The sequence below is a fragment of the Chiloscyllium plagiosum genome, unplaced genomic scaffold (genome assembly GCF_037043375.1).
Source record: "Chiloscyllium plagiosum isolate Xiang-an unplaced genomic scaffold, Cpla_swu_hap1 HiC_scaffold_20, whole genome shotgun sequence".
NCBI classification, from domain to species: Eukaryota; Metazoa; Chordata; class Chondrichthyes; order Orectolobiformes; family Hemiscylliidae; genus Chiloscyllium; species Chiloscyllium plagiosum.
In genome coordinates this window covers 50,277,843-50,293,801 of record NW_028270158.1, presented here as the reverse complement: position 1 = coordinate 50,293,801, position 15,959 = coordinate 50,277,843, and the positions used below count along the sequence as shown (strand labels likewise).

The window sequence follows — 15,959 nt, the reverse complement described above, 5'->3', positions numbered from 1 at the left end:
GTCGTACATAGAGGCCAATTTGGATTACTAACTGCTGTGCTCAGTAACACCTAATCGGTCAGAGGCAGATGCACTAAGTGCCTTAAGAGCAGAATGCTTGCCTGGACTTCATAAAGAAAGCTTGGACCAATGTTTATCTATGTTCTTCCTCCCCACCAACCCAATATTAGCTTTTCTGAGTGTTAGTCCTCCAGTCAACCTAGTATTCACTGGCCAGAAGCTCATTTGAGCAACTTCTATCTGTGTAAATGAAGTCTGGACGTTATGATGGACCAGGCCTATGGCAGGACTTCCTCACTGATTGTCCCTGTACTTCACCCAGGAATTAAAATTCCATCTTTGGTCGATTACAGTATGTTTTTGAAATACATTTTGGCTCAATATTGGCAGTTAGTGGGGGTGCACTCCGAATAAGGGAGCTCATATACCTCTTCGCACAGAATGTTGTGATAGGTAAACAATTGGAGCACTTTAATGAGCTAGAATAGAAACATTTTACATTTCACATTGGTGGAAATTATTTGACTGGGTGACATTAGATTTTGTGCAGTTTTGTATTAACTCATAGATCCACATGAACAAATGTCAAGCTTTTCATTAAAGTGAAACAGATTAGAAATATTGTGTCATTCAGGCATCAACCACCAATTGTGACAACCTTGAGACATCTTTTAAAAAGGTTGGAGTTAGTGGCCTGAAGTCAAAGAACTGATTTGAAAGTCAGTTACGGTCAAGTGAGTGGGATTATGAGCTGGAATGTTGTTATTCTATAAGTAGAGGTATAGTCCAACAGGTTTATTTGGAAGCACTAGCTTTCAGAGCACTGCTCCTTCATCATGTACAACCTGGTGTTGTGTGATTTTTAACTTTGTCCACCCCAGTCCAACACCAACTCCTCCATATCATAGCCTTTATAACTCAAACCTTCCATACCCAGCAACATCCTGCTAAATCTCTTCTGACCCTCTCCAGCTTAATGATATCCTTACTTAATGGGCGACTAGAGTGGACACAGTACTCCAGAAGAGGCCTCACTAATGTCCTGTACAACTTCAATATGACTTCCCAACTCCTATACTCAAAGGACTGAGCAATGAAGGCAAATGTGCCAAACCAATTCACACACAATCAAAGTAGAACATAATAGCTGTTGAGCGTTACTCAGTTTGGATAGGATCCAGTATGTGAAACATAACAACATGGGATGCTAATTGATACTCAGTGTAATAGAATACAGTTCATAAACAAGACCCATGTTACAAATTGTTGCAAAGGGAAAGCAACTATTAGAATTGAGGGCTATTGTATACATTTTTCCAATAGGATTGATGAGGAATTGGGATAAGGAAAATCGACATTTCCTGATGAAGGGCTTTTGCCCGAAACGTCGATTTTACTGCTCCTCGGATGCTGCCTGACCTGCTGTGCTTTTCCAGCATCACTCTAATCTAGACTCTGGTTTCCAGCATCTGCAGTCCTTGTTTTTACCTTGAGGAGGAATTGGGTGAGGAGTAAATTGCCACAGATTGCTCCCAGATATCCATGAGTAATCAGCTGTAACTCAGCACTGACTGAAATAGGAAATAGTGTCATGGTCACCTTTTTTGAAAAAGGAAGTCAAGATTGAGTAACGAACACTGTTAGGAAGTATAGATGCAGTTCTATGGAGGAGATAAAAAGGGTGTTTACAAATCCAAAATACCAAATTCACAGATTAAGCAAGGAAGGTAAATAAACATGAAAATGAGTTTTATTTGGTACTTGTTACTGAACACTTTTTATGAATTATTCTTCAGGTTAAAAGCATTATTACAAGATATCTAGAGTTGGGTGGAACTCTCAATGAAGTTTCTGTGAAAGCAATTGGTGGGCCAAACCTCTGCACTCTGGATGAAAGCCAGCTGATGACTATTTCAAAATTGACGTGAGTATTTTATCTTTCACTTCGTAGTTTTCTCACATCCATTAAATATCCCCCTTCTAAATAGAATGAAGATCACTCTTCAAAGTATTATAGCACAATCCCCAACAAATCAAATGATAGCAATGACAGGTGAAAGGGTCAAACATTCTTTTAGTCTGGAAATACATACGCTATCATGAAAGAAAAATGCTTTCTTGCTCCTTCGATGTCTTTCTCATCATCAGTTCATATATGGTTCAGATCACAAATTTAGGACCATAGCATATAGAAGCAGAATTAAGCCATTTGGGCCATCAAGTCTGCTCCATCCTTTGATCATGGCTGATATGTTTCTCAATCCCATTCTCTGGCCTTCCTCCCCCCTCCCCGTAACCTTTGATCCCTTTACTAATTAAAAACCAGTCTATCTGTGTCACAAATGCGCTCAATATCTTGGCCTCCACCACCCTCTGTGGCAATGGGAGCCACAATTAACACCTTCTGGCCGAAGAAATTCCTCCTCATCTCAGTTCTAAAGGGTGGTCACTTCACTCTGAGACTGGGACCGCCGATCCTAGTCTTTCCTACTAGTGGGCACATCTTCTTCACGTTCACTCTATTCAGGCCTCTCAGTATTCTGTGAATTTCAATCAGTTCCCCCCACCCCCCACCTCCCCCCAATCAAGCTTCTAAGCTCCACAGAGTACAGATCCAGACTCCTCAACTGCTCCTCGTATGACAAACCATTCATCTTGGGATCATTCTTATAAATTTCCTCTCAACCTACTCCAAGACCAGCACATCCTCTCTTAGATATGGGGTGCACACTGCTCAGGATATACCAAATGCAGTGTGACTGAAGCACAATACGACCTCAGCAATACATCCCTGTTCTTGTATTCTAAACCTCTCAAAACAAATGCCAACAATACATTTGCCTTTCTGACTGTCACCTGAACCTGCATTTCTGAGGATTCCTCATTTTAAAGTCAATTTTATGAATTCCATTGAAATTACCTAGTTTGTTCCATTCCTAAACTGGGAATACACATACCGGGGTGAAACTTAAGTGTCTCTGTCAAGAAGGTGATGTGTGTTGTTGTCTTCATAGAATCCCTACAGTTTGGGAGCAGGCTATTTGGCCCATTGAGTCCACACCAATCCTCCAAAGAGCATGCCACACAGAACCAATCCCCTGCCCGATCCCTGCAACCCCACATATCCTGTGGTTAATCCACCCAGCCCACACATCCCTGGACACAATGGGAAATTTAGCATGACCAATTCATCTGAGCTGTACATCTTTGAACTGTGGGAGGAAACCGGAACACAAAGACACCAGGAGAACATGCAATCTCCACACAGGCAGTCGCCCAAAGGTGGATTGAACTCAGGTTCCTGGCGTTGTGAGGTGGCATTGCTAACCACTGAGCCACTGTGCCACCCTTCCTTTGAATGATCTCAATGAACTGAAAATACTGAACTAGTGACTGGGGAGGGGTGCAACATTACACAGGTTTTCCTTGGAGCCGTGGAACCTTAGAGGTGGTGAGGATGGAAGTCACAGAGGGCCTGGACTTCATGTACATGTTTTGTGAAATTAAAGCAGAATTAATGTTGTCCTGACTTTGAGAAAATCAGTTTTAAAACTTATTGTCCTTCCTTTTTGAGAAAAGTGTTATAGTCCCATAAAAGGACCACTCTGTATCAAATATAAACTAACAGTGATTGGCTCCAACTATCAATAGACAAGAATGTTACTTTGTTGTAGCTGCTGGTCATGTGCAACTATGGGACTTACCAGTATCAAAAAGCAGAAGTTTATTATTTAAATGTCAATGTTCATGGCAGCATGGCAATGATAACAACAACGTCAAATAATTTGTTTCATACATTTCAAACTTAAGATTCTATCCATTTTCCACAGGAATGCTGGAAGTCTGGATATTTCCACCTGCACTCAATCAAAGAAGAACCTACTCTACAGCCAAGCAGCATCTGAGTTAATATCTCAGCGAAATAACACCATCGCCTACTTCAACCTAATCAAGTCATATCTTGGTAAGACACTTGATTCTTGACATTAATCATGTCTTTCTTTAAGTCTGAAGCAAGCAATTAATAAATTTGGCTGGTTGATAAGCTTAATAGAAGTGGTAGGTTCATTTCCTCTTGGTTTTAAGTTTGCCATTTCACTACAGTACTAAGTTACTGCTGCATCGTTAGAGGTGTCATCTTTAAGGTGAGATGGTAAACCAATTCACAATCTGCCTGTCCATCCTTCCACAGTCCAAAGATGTGCCGGTTAGGTCGATTGGCCATGCTAAACAACCCATAGCATCCAGGTGATGTGCAGGTTAGGTGGATTAACCATGGGAAATGCAGGGTAATGGGGATGGGGTAGGGGGATAGGTGTGGATGTCGGTGGGATGCTCTTCAGAGGGGTGTGAACTCGATGGAACTAATGGCCTGCTTCCACATTTTAGGGGCTTCTATGATTCTATGTAAAATGTACTGTGGCAAAGTTAGAGTAGAGGAGTCTTTGGGTATCTTGGTCAGCATTTATTCTTCAACCAGTTATCACAATACTTTCTGTGAGACCTATCCTCGCAAAACCTTTACTGTTGTTAACTATATAAGAACAATGGCTGCACTTGAAAAATAAGTCATTGACTGTTAGAAGCTTTAGAATATGCTGAGAATATCAAAGGTTCCATACAACTACAAGGTTACCTTTTGGCATATTGGGTTAATGAAAGCACCTTATTTTAAAATATTAATAATTTTAAATCGCTAATATATAAGTTCACGAATACATTTAAAATAAATGAGCTAATGACTGTGTTAAAATTTTATAGACCATATTTTAGCAGTAATGGGTTAGTCACTAAGTTAAGAATAACACAGGAAATCAAAGAACTATATGATGAGGAAGTGTGCTTACAAAATAAACCTATAATCGGTTAAAATATGTGATGTATTTTGTTTCTAAGATGATACAGAGTTGAAAGGTTTGAGGTCTGTTTTACCATTTATAGTCAGGTTTTTAAGTAAGGGGCATATTTCAGGCAAGTAAATACCTTGCCTGGTAGGGCAAGAGCAAGCCATGATAGTTTTAATTGCCGGGCCTTCTGGATGTAGGTTTGCTCGCTGAGTTGGAATGTTCGTTTGAAAATGAACCTTCCAGCTCAGCGAGCAAACCTACATCCACAACCACAACCTGAAATACAGATCTTCTCAAAACTCGCTGCCAGGCCTTATTTAAATGTTGATGGTTTATTCCCGTCATCTAAGTAAGTGGTGAGAGAATTGCACAGAAGGGATGAGGTTGGTGGAGGTACTATGTGATAGAGAGAGGGCATGATTTCCAATGTGGGATCAAAAGAAGCAATCCTGCTCCCCTTACCCCTCCAGAGGGAATTTGAATAATTTGTTTGCAGGATCTCTTCGTTTTGTGAACATGTTTCAGCCTGGTCACAAAGCCACAGTGACCTTCCAACTCAACCCAGAGATAATGTCCTATTTGGGTCCTTTTCACATTATAGAACACTGCTTAGAATTGATGCAGGAAGATTCTGCCAAACAATGACAGACACCTAATCTCCACCAGAAGCAGTGGTGGAGACTGAAAATTTCTTTATTTTCACTGTGTGCAAGCAGAGAGAATTACATTTCTTCAATAGAATGAGCTACATAACCAGCTGTGTGGCTGGACATCTGAGGAAATATTTATTCAAGCATCCAATTATAAATTAACACCAGCAATCAAAATCTCCCTGACGCCCTCAGGTCTGGTTGGTACACTTAACCGGTGAAGTTTTAAAAAATTTTATTTTCAGGTGAATATGACCTGAAAGTGACATGCAAAGCAAGGAAACAGAATTGTGCAGTTTGAGAGATATTGGGATAGAATTTAAGTTTGAAAAATAATCAATAAATAGCTTGGGCACAATAGTGCAGAGTTTTCAAGCAATGTTAATGCAGGGAGAAATCCACTTAAATGGGTTATAATCAGTATTTGATTTATGAAATTCAGGCTTTTAACAGGACATGAATATTTACATCAGGTTGTTCTGCAATATCTCTAAGCAGTGTTGCATTTTAACGGCAGAAAATGTCAAGATGATGAAAATGCCCATATTTTCTTATTGTGAAAATAATTCACAAATAATGGGTGGTGCTAAGTACTAGGAGAAAATTACTGCTCTTTGATAAATGAGTGTGTCTGTTTTCTTAAGATGGTGCCAGAGCATCTGATCTGGAGTTTCTTGCCAATAATGATGTCAACATGGACTTTGCCACCTTCATAAAGCTGAATCCTGAAGAAGTAGCAGTATGTACAGTAATCATTTAAGAATGGCTATGGTTTCTACATTAGCAATCTATTTTATACTTTTTGACTCTAATCATGCTCAGTTGTGTGAAGCAAATACTTGTTATGTGGTTTTCAACATCCATTCCCTCAATTATAAGAAATATTAGTGCTCTCTGGCTTCTGCCCAGCACCTTACCACAATTTCTTCTGAGCGTAGCTAGTCAAGTGCTCTTGTAAAAATTAAGTAGTCTCTTGAAACCCTTGCAATAAGTCCCACCCCTATTGTGGGCCAGAATTGACAGTTATGACTAGCAATTTTTGGAACTGCTTGTTCGACAAGCATTAGTTTCCCACAAAATGCTGGAACTGGATTGCATCAGTGATTGCTCAAACATAGAACAGTAAAGCACAGTGACCAGGGCCTTCGGCCCACCAAGACTGTGACCAATGGTTCCGGATTTGGCACAACAGAGATTGATCTGGTTATATTATAAATTCAACTAGGTCTTACCTCACAGATTAGACCTTTAGTTATCTGTGAAATCCAGTCACTATGTCACCTTTTATTTACATGTGCATAGTACATAACTTTGACCCAGCTAGCTCAGAGCTGCCTCCTAGTGTGAACAGAACACCTGACACTGTTGTTTATATCTGTCAGCCAGAGCTCCCTGATTGGACCAGGTTAGCGGCCCCAATCAGGGGACTCACATTCTATGAGATCTACCTGACTGACCTTGTTCCAACCACTGCAGTCTGGACAAAATAAACTTTTGGAAGTGGGTCCTCATTCAAATGTTGAATATTTATTCCAGCTTCATATTGGATGGTAGCAATCAGAAGAATACAGTTTTGAAGGGGTTAAATTAAATTCAAAAGTATGGAAAAATAAAATAAAATTGAGCTAAAATCAGAGAGTGAGAGAGGAAAAATGGGAGGAGCAAGAAGACAGGATGATTATTTAATGTTATATGTGAAATATCACAGCTGTATGAAATAATAGAAGAATGATAAAGCAAGTCAGGCAGTTAATGTTTCCAGTTTAGGTGACCTTTCATCATGGTGGTTCTGATAAAAGGTAATTTTGACCTAAAGCAATATCTGTGGGCAAAGTTTTCCCCTCACTGGAGATAGTGAGAAGGAGAATAATTGGGCACATTGGTCCTGAAGAGAAACTCATCCCTTCCCTGCCACCTCTGGCTTGAGCAAGAAGGCCCAAGAGTGACCTTCCCAAATTTCCAGCAAATTAAGGTCCCCTGAAGTGGTCAATTAATGGCCAGTTAATAGCTTCAATTCATAGTCTATGCAATCAGCTGCCTCTCCATTCGGTGAGAAATGGGCCTACTTTACATGCTGAGAGATCAGAATGGCTTGTCTGCTGGGTTTGAGGGGGAACATGATGGGGATGTCTGCAGTTGTCTCAATCTAGACATTGAAAGCCAACGTCGTGCCTTTGCTTCTGATTCCCCTTTCCCCTGACTCCAATCCTGCAACAAAAATATTTTAAAACTACCTTTCTGGTTCGGAGCCACCTCCAGACTCTGATTCAAGCCAGCAACAACAGTAGCTTCTGGTGTCCTGACACTAGTGTCAAAGTGTCTGAATGGGTGAGAAACTGACCTGTTGGCTGGCAATCAGCTATGAGTGGCCTGATGGGCAAATTGACAGGTCAAGTTACCTCACAGGTAAGGGGTAGCATGTTAATCACCAGCTAACATGCTTTTCGCCACACTTCGAGACATGAAAAGGGAAAATTCGGGCCTCCATTTCCACAGATGGTGAATGACATGTTGAATATTTCCCTGACCTTTCATTTTTATTTCATCTTTAAAGTGTCTGCAGCCCTGAACGTGTGATCTGTTAGTTCTAGATAGTCAGAACAAAACGTATAAACCTGCCACTTTGGTCTGACATAACAGTTCACGTGCCTCCATGCTAGTTTGGTCTGACATCACCTAGCAGTTCACATGCCTCCACATGCCTCCAATGTGATCAAAATCTTTCCACCACTGTTTTTTTTTTCAGGTTTTAAATTCATTTAATTATGTAACGATTGAAGCTGTTGGAATACTTTTATTCAAATAATGAATCATCATTTCAAAAGACGTAGTTCATTCACAGTTTAGTTTTTATGCTGGCAATGTTTTTCCCTCGCAGGTGGATCTAAGATATCCCTTCAGTGGTCAGTTTATTATATATGTGTTGGTCAGTGTTTTATTCTGCTAATATTCTTTCTATTATTAGAAACTTTCTGCAGAGCAATTGAAAGGCTTGCTTGGGGTTAACCTCCCAGCTCTTCAAACTGGAGCCAATGAAACTGTGGTGTTAGCCTGGGTGAACTCACATTTGGAATCTGAAGTGAGGCGTGTTGGCTTGACAGGAGGAATTCCAGATCCTTCGTCAGGTATGTGCCTTGATAAGTTCAGAAATCCGTGGACAAACATGTATTTAATGTTGTACTCCTCTGCTCATGACATAATACAGTGTAACATAAATATGTGTACAGTCAACCTTTTCAATATAATTTCTCAGATATAAAATTTCTGCATGTTTTGGTTTTATTTGTATCTATATATCAATAATTCCAGATGCAATGACAACCAGATGCAATGACAACCACCTGAGCCATTGGGTTTTAAATACTTTCTTTAATGATAGTTTTACTTTTTTTTTCAGATCCTCAATTTAATTTCATGGTAAGATACATTTAATCTTGTTTACATTAATGCAGCTGTGTGTCAGAAAGTTTATGAAAAGAAAGGTCTCATTAGCCATTCCTGATATGGTTCACCCAACACCTTTGTAGAGTTTACACTGAACCTTGCTGCAAAAGAGCATGGATTGTGGATAAGTAACCAAAACTTGAGTTTTGCAATCCATGCTTCTGCCCAGCCAATCCCTGTGCTGGAGGTACAAATTCACTAAACCCATCTTTTTATTCTTTTGATTGCTTTGCCAAAACTGTTCCACTGGGAGACAATCCAGGTGCATCTGTGCCTGTTCTGTGCCATTGCAGATTTTGTCCTTTTAGTTTTCACCTACCTTTTCATGGGCTTGCTTTTTTGATCAGCGACAATAGTTGGCACCACAAGAAAGGAGAACGTTTTTCGACAGCCGCTGATATGAAATCAAACTGTAGCGATTCAATCTGTGGTTTGGAGTCCTGCAGTTTTGTGCTGTGCAAATTATCTGACCATAAGTTTGCATCTGCAATGGAGTATATGTTTTTCCATTATTGTTAATTCACTATCAACATGCGAATATGAGCCAATATAGGAATACGTAACCCATTGTAATTGATTAATTATGATTATTCAACATGTATAAAGCTTGTTGCTATTATACATTATTGATGAAATAACAGAAAACCCTAACCATTAACACTGATACAGCTATTTTTGTTTAGCTGCTTTAGATTTACTGTATAGCTTCTTATTGTATATTTTAATGTATTGCATGGTATATGTGTGCATGTATATATGATATTTTCATGTGGTAATCATACATTATGCAGTTGAATTCATATATTTAAATGTATGTATTGTTTCCAAGGATGTATGTAGCTCATTTTTAGCATTGTGAAACTAAAATTAAATATTAACTTTTATGCTTTCTTTTTGCTAGTGTGGCAATACTACATTTAATGGTAAGTGCATTTTATTTAAAACTCATTGTTCAATTTTCTTCAAACACCTCCAGTATTTTAATATCTTTTCTTTTACATTTCAATCAGAAACAGAAGAATGTGCAGCAGTAAACAGGTAAGTGTTTGAGGAGAGTCAATATCTACATTGCTTCAATCAAAGTTATTGATTTGTTCTGTGAAACTTGATTCCTGTGTTCCTTTAGAAATCTATTTGTAAAATCTAGCCCACAGTTAGAAGTCGTCCGTATTGTTACCCAAATTTTGTCCCCTATCAATTTTCCTTTTCTGTGCACTCTATTTATTACATTGGGCAGCACATTTGGGATTGTTCAATGGCTGTCAATGCAGCCATCTTAGAAGCCTGCTGATTATTCTGATTATTCCACCGTGTGGTATTTTCCTGCTGGCTGCAAGTTCATCCGTTTGCACAGTTTGGCAGAGACATTGGTCATGGACTCTCAGTGCTGAGCTACCCTAGATTACAGATATCCACAGTTCAGCACCTGTTCTAAATGGCTGTTCTTCAAGTATGAGTCCAAGCATGGAATGATGGAAGTACCATCATCTATAGAGAAAGTTCCAGCTTTGCCCAATCCTGCCCTTAACTAACTTCTGTAATACTGTGCCTATCGTTGTAATACCAGTGGAGAATAGTAAGCAGCAGGGGCTCTGTGAACGCTGTTCCTTCTCTAGTGTTGAGGCCAATTGTACATCACTATCATCAAATGGGTTTAGAGTCATAGAGTCATTCAACACAGAAACAGATCCTTCAGTCCAACTAGTCTATGCTGGCCACAATCCCAAACTAAACTAGTCCCACCTGCCTGCGCTTGGCCCATATTCCTTCAAACCTTCCCTATTCAACAAACCTCTCCAAATGTCTTTTAAATGGTGTAAGTGTACCTACATTGATCCCTTTCCCTGGCAGTTCATTCCACACCCAAACCACTCTATATGTAAAAGAGTTGTCCCTTATGTCCTTTTTCAATATTTTTCCTCTCACCTGAACATAATACAGGTACCTGATGCTCCAAAAGCTAGTGCTTCCAAATAAACCTGTTGGACTATAACCTGGTGTGTGATTTTTAACTTTGTCCACTCCAGTCCAACTCTGGCTCCTCCACATCATATCTGCCACTCTTGGATAAGCACATTGAAGGTAATACAATGAAGGGTATGTAGGTTAGTTTGATCTTAGAGTAGATTAAAAGGTTGCACAACATTGAGGGCCAAAGGGCCTGTACTGTGCTGTACAGTTCTCCATTTTAAAAAAAATTGATTTAATGCAATATATCTTCAAATAACAATTTTTCTTTCCCTCCCACCAACAGTTCAGCTGTGAACAGTTTTCTGATGTCTGTTAACAGTTCCAAACTATGTAATTTCAACATTGCAGAATATGCATGTGCTCAGGTGAGCTTTAAAATAAGCCACACTTTTATATTAGAATGACAGTCTGTTGCTAGAAATGTTCCTCCTTCTGAGAAATGTGGTACCAATTCAATGAACTTACTTGCATTACAAAACAAAACACTGCACTGAATCCAATATGTCACACATTTTGACAACTCCAAAAGGAGTAAAGAGGGATCTTAGAGCTCGGGTCTTAGTGTAAAATGTTGCCTTCTGAGATATTCTGTCAGTTTACCAACAATGTACACCCAACGCAGTTTTGAATTAAAGCAAAACTGTTATCAGGGCAGCCACAAACTTTAAATTATACGTTTGGAAAATCATGAGTTTTACCAGTAGTTTTCTTTGTGATCTAATTTGGACAAATATTTAGCCTCATCATCTACGGTGTATTGTTAACCGCTGATATCTAGATTTTATGTTCTTTATTGAATTTGTTTCTATTTTTTCCAATATACTGTTGTACCATTCAAAAATGAGAAAACAATTAAGAGATTTCTAAAGTCACGAATGCCTTCAATATATGAAGTCTGGAAAGAACTGGCTGTTTAGTAAATAATGGGAGTTTATCAATTTATGATTAACAATTGTTTTGCATAAAATATGCACTCAATGACAAAGATTGGAATACTTCACCACATAGTAATTCAGGCAGGAATTATTACATGACTTGAGAAGATAAGACAAATATTTTATTCAAAGGATTATATAGCATTCCGATGGAAGGGCAGAACACTATGGTTTGTTACTTTGCCCGCAAGGCATTTCAGATCTAATTGGAGTTCCAAGACCTGAAAATTGTGTGAATCTTGGCTCCAGAGTTTAGTGGAGATTGTAAAGTTCTTGTAGCTGCTTGTGATTTCGCTCAAATATGATACCTTCACATGAAATCGGCTGTAATATTGAATGGGTAACAAGTAGAAACATTGAATTTATACAGCACCTTGTAATGTTGCTCCGAAACATGCCAAGAAACTTTTCAGATAAATTATTCAATTAATGAATTAAGGATTTGAAATCCCAAACAATCAAACTACCAACGTGCTGTTCTCTGCTAGTTTAGTTTTTGTTTTTCAACACCCTGTACTAAAGGCAGGTTACCATAATTTAGGATCTTTACATCCATTTAAATATATTGAGATGTATTGCTCTAATCTTTTTTTAATGGATTCCTTTGCAGAGTAATCTACTACTGGCAGGTCTAACCAGTGATCACTTGACCTCTATATTCAAATGCTTTACTATCACAAAGGCTTTGGAAAATCGAGATGAAATAGCACTGGGTGTATTCATTCAGAAGCTGGACAAAACTACCCTGAACGAGGCACTAGACAAATTCAACAATGTGGTAAATGATAATTAAACATTTGACGAAAAACTATGTGCAAACGAGCCAACAAACTTATTTTCATACAATGATAGTGAAGTTTGCATTTGTAAAGTCTATAACTGTATATTCTAGAAAAAGAGGTGTATTTTTCCAAGTGCAGTGACAGTGGAAAAGGGCAGCCACAATTTTGTAAAGAAGATCCCATAATCATTGAGTTTTGGTTCTGTTGGTTAAAGTAGGAACATTGGCCAAGACACTGAAATCGTTAAATGTTCTTGGTGTGGCATTGATCAAAATAAAACACAGAAATTTCTAGGCCTGGTATATGCAGACAGTGTTCCATCTCAGCATAGCCAAAGGGCTTGTTAACACAATTTAATTTGCCAAAATTTAACAAATCATTTATGTATAATAATTAGAAAAGTTTAGGGAAAGATCCCTGTGATTTATAGATTTCTAAATGTATGAAATAAATAGCTACCTAAAACAGTGAGGAACCATATCAGCTTATATAGCTGAACATTCAGTCACTAGGGAAGTCAGGATCTGGTATACACAGGATTTAAAATTCACCATTCAAAAAATCATCTGTGGATTGCCAAACCTGCTCCCTTCCAGTTGCTTTGGATCAGGGAAGTGGCAAGCAACATTTCCACATGGATATTTTGGCAAAGCTGAAGAGACTGGTGCACATTACTGCAGAGTTGTTAACATCGTTTTGAGACAAAAGGGTACTTTGTTTATTTTCATGATGCCTAAAATTTTGAGGCTTGTACCTGTACCACAATGTGCATAATATCTCAGTTTCCCCATGTCACCCTCCATTTAACCCCTTTATGCTTCATAAGCAGTTCCTTGGGATTGAGGATGATTTGCTTCCATTCTGGTTCAATGAGATCTAAGACCACTGGAGACTCTGCCGCATGGTAGTGATTGAAGGGTTAGATAGATGGATTGCTTGGGTTGCAGATGGGAGCTGCCTTTAAGTTGCTGCCCATTTGAGGAGCTGATGGCACTCTCTGGTCAGGTAGAAGCAGGTTCCAAAATGGCTGCTATCTGCCTTTGCTTCTGATGCCAGGTAGGTAGTTCCCAGTTTGCAGAGATCTTACTTCCTGCCCCATTAGAGTAGTTACATTATAAAACAGCAGCGCAAAATTTGAGGCGTCATGTCAGGATACGTAATTCATCCAGGCATCGGATTCCTGATCCTGCTTTGAAAATACCCCACATGAACTTTAACTACAAAGTCATGGGTTTGAATATCCTGGATACTGAATGCTATTCCTTGTCCTTCAAAGCATATCTGACGGCCCAACAGCAGTTTTCTATTTTTATTCCAGAAGTTTAATAATTACACAACTGAAAATTTAGATGGCAGAGTTTGAATTAACTTTATAATTGTGGAATTCCAATTCTAGATACCTATAGATGCACCCCTGTAAGCAGTAAGCACACTTTCCAAACAGTAATTTTATCTTTTCTGAGCATTTATAATTAGTTTATTTTTAATTTCCTTAATACCCACACTTACATCAGACTGCATGATGGAGTCTTTAGTGAAAATCCGTAATAGGTCACCAAGTGTACTATATATCGTCTGTATTTCCATGCTGTCCATTGTAGTCTGTTAAATGCCATTTCAGTAAACAACAAGTCACATTGTGACTTTTCATTCTGAAAGTATTATGTCTTAGTGGTTCATTTTCTGCATTAAAATAACATTTCAGTAACTTGGAGCCAAATTATCAGGTAGAGGTGCTAAGAAATTATTTTGTTAATTGCATTAATCTGAGTGATTATATAATTTGTATTTCTTTTAATTCTGAAATGAAGAGAAATTTCATTTGCCTGCAATAGATTCTCTTTACTCTTTGAGTTTAAACACATCACGGTTTGTTACAGACCTTCAACCCACCACAAATTCCATTGATGACAAAGATCACATTCATGAATGTCCTGTGGGAGATTGTGAAAACCAATGGAAGCTTAACTGATGTAGATTTCTTGACAAAATGGTTCCAGGAGAGATTCAGACCTTTTCTTGCTGGTATTCCCAAGTCGGTGCTGAGCTGCCTTCTGATCAGGAACACAACATGTGAAGGTTACCAAGCTGTGTAAGTGTATTGCTCTTTCTCACAATATTAAACAGCTGATTGTAGTCACTCATAAACAGGGCTCACAACATTCCGCAGTGTAATTATCTTTGCTCTCGGAAGCCAATAAGATATTGTTGGAATGTATGTTGAGATAGTGGAAACAGCACTTCAGTTAGCATGGTTGTGTTCTAAGTTTGACTATGAGTGAATGAGAAATGCAATACTCATCTAATGTGATACACTGTGTAATATGCTTGAATAATATACAAAAATGGGCAGAAAACTGTAACCCAAGTGGATTGTTTCTCATTGAACCTCAACCTGGCGTACATTACTGACTTCAGAACGAAAGATGGATGACGTATGGGAAAGAAATCATTTTAAATATTTTTTCTCACAACGTGGTTACATTGGGGAGGGATGTTGAAGTCTGCCTCAGATAAGTGCAAATTTGATAGCATTGGACTTCTTTTAAGTGCCACTGGAGCGATGTAGATGGCAAAGGGCACAGAACTGTGGCTCAACAATAGAGGAGTATGCAAAATGAGTTGACTTCAATGCTAAGTCAGTCAGCAGATCAGATCTTATGGTGGATTATTCCGCTCCTCCTAGAACCCCATAAAGGAAATATTTATTTGCCTCTGCTTTTAAACAAAATTATGTTGCTGCTTTAAGGGTTGCCAGTTAGGCCACTCAAAGCAAAAATTGACAGAGTGCTTGGTACAGTCTCTACATCTTTGAGTCTGAAGTTTGTATTTGAGCCCTAGCAACAGGCATAGGATTCTTAATTTCATGCAGCTTTTTGCTGGTCACAAGTGGGCAAACTGGTCAGTTATTTACAGACTAACCTGAAGATTGCATTAAGTAAGCTTTAGACATTAATAAAGTACAATGCTTACATTAGTAGCAGAGGTGTATAGATCAGACCTGATTATTGAGCATGTCAATCAGATGAATGCTAACTAAAGATCTGACCTCTTATTAAATGACACCATAAATGCCTTTTTTCCATACTAGCATGAAAGGACTCAATAATGAATTCAACGAGATGCCACAGGAAACAAGAGATACCGTGCTAAATATGTGGATCCTCATCTACCTTAACACTACAGGTAAATAAGTTAAGGCCCTTACAAAATGGGAGAAAACTGGATTTACAACCAATTTGATTGTTCTGTAACATTGTTGTAAAATTGTGTATTTCACAGATCTGGCAAGTTATATGCATCTTGTAAAATATAATTAATGACAAATAA

The 15,959-nt window shown here is 38.6% G+C and overlaps 1 protein-coding gene across 1 annotated transcript in view; it reads left to right on the top strand.

Moving 5' to 3' along the window:
- The window catches only part of LOC122560428 (uncharacterized), a 200,925-nt gene that overhangs the window by 126,039 nt on the left and 58,927 nt on the right, over positions 1-15,959 (top strand). Inside the window, exons 114-124 of the mRNA XM_087998069.1 lie at positions 1,797-1,924; positions 3,831-3,964; positions 6,142-6,236; positions 8,463-8,622; positions 8,895-8,914; positions 9,843-9,864; positions 9,952-9,979; positions 11,196-11,277; positions 12,458-12,625; positions 14,510-14,721; positions 15,721-15,815. Of these exons, the coding sequence (XP_087854195.1) occupies positions 1,797-1,924; positions 3,831-3,964; positions 6,142-6,236; positions 8,463-8,622; positions 8,895-8,914; positions 9,843-9,864; positions 9,952-9,979; positions 11,196-11,277; positions 12,458-12,625; positions 14,510-14,721; positions 15,721-15,815 (1,144 nt within the window). The remainder of the gene's footprint in view (positions 1-1,796; positions 1,925-3,830; positions 3,965-6,141; positions 6,237-8,462; positions 8,623-8,894; positions 8,915-9,842; positions 9,865-9,951; positions 9,980-11,195; positions 11,278-12,457; positions 12,626-14,509; positions 14,722-15,720; positions 15,816-15,959) is intronic.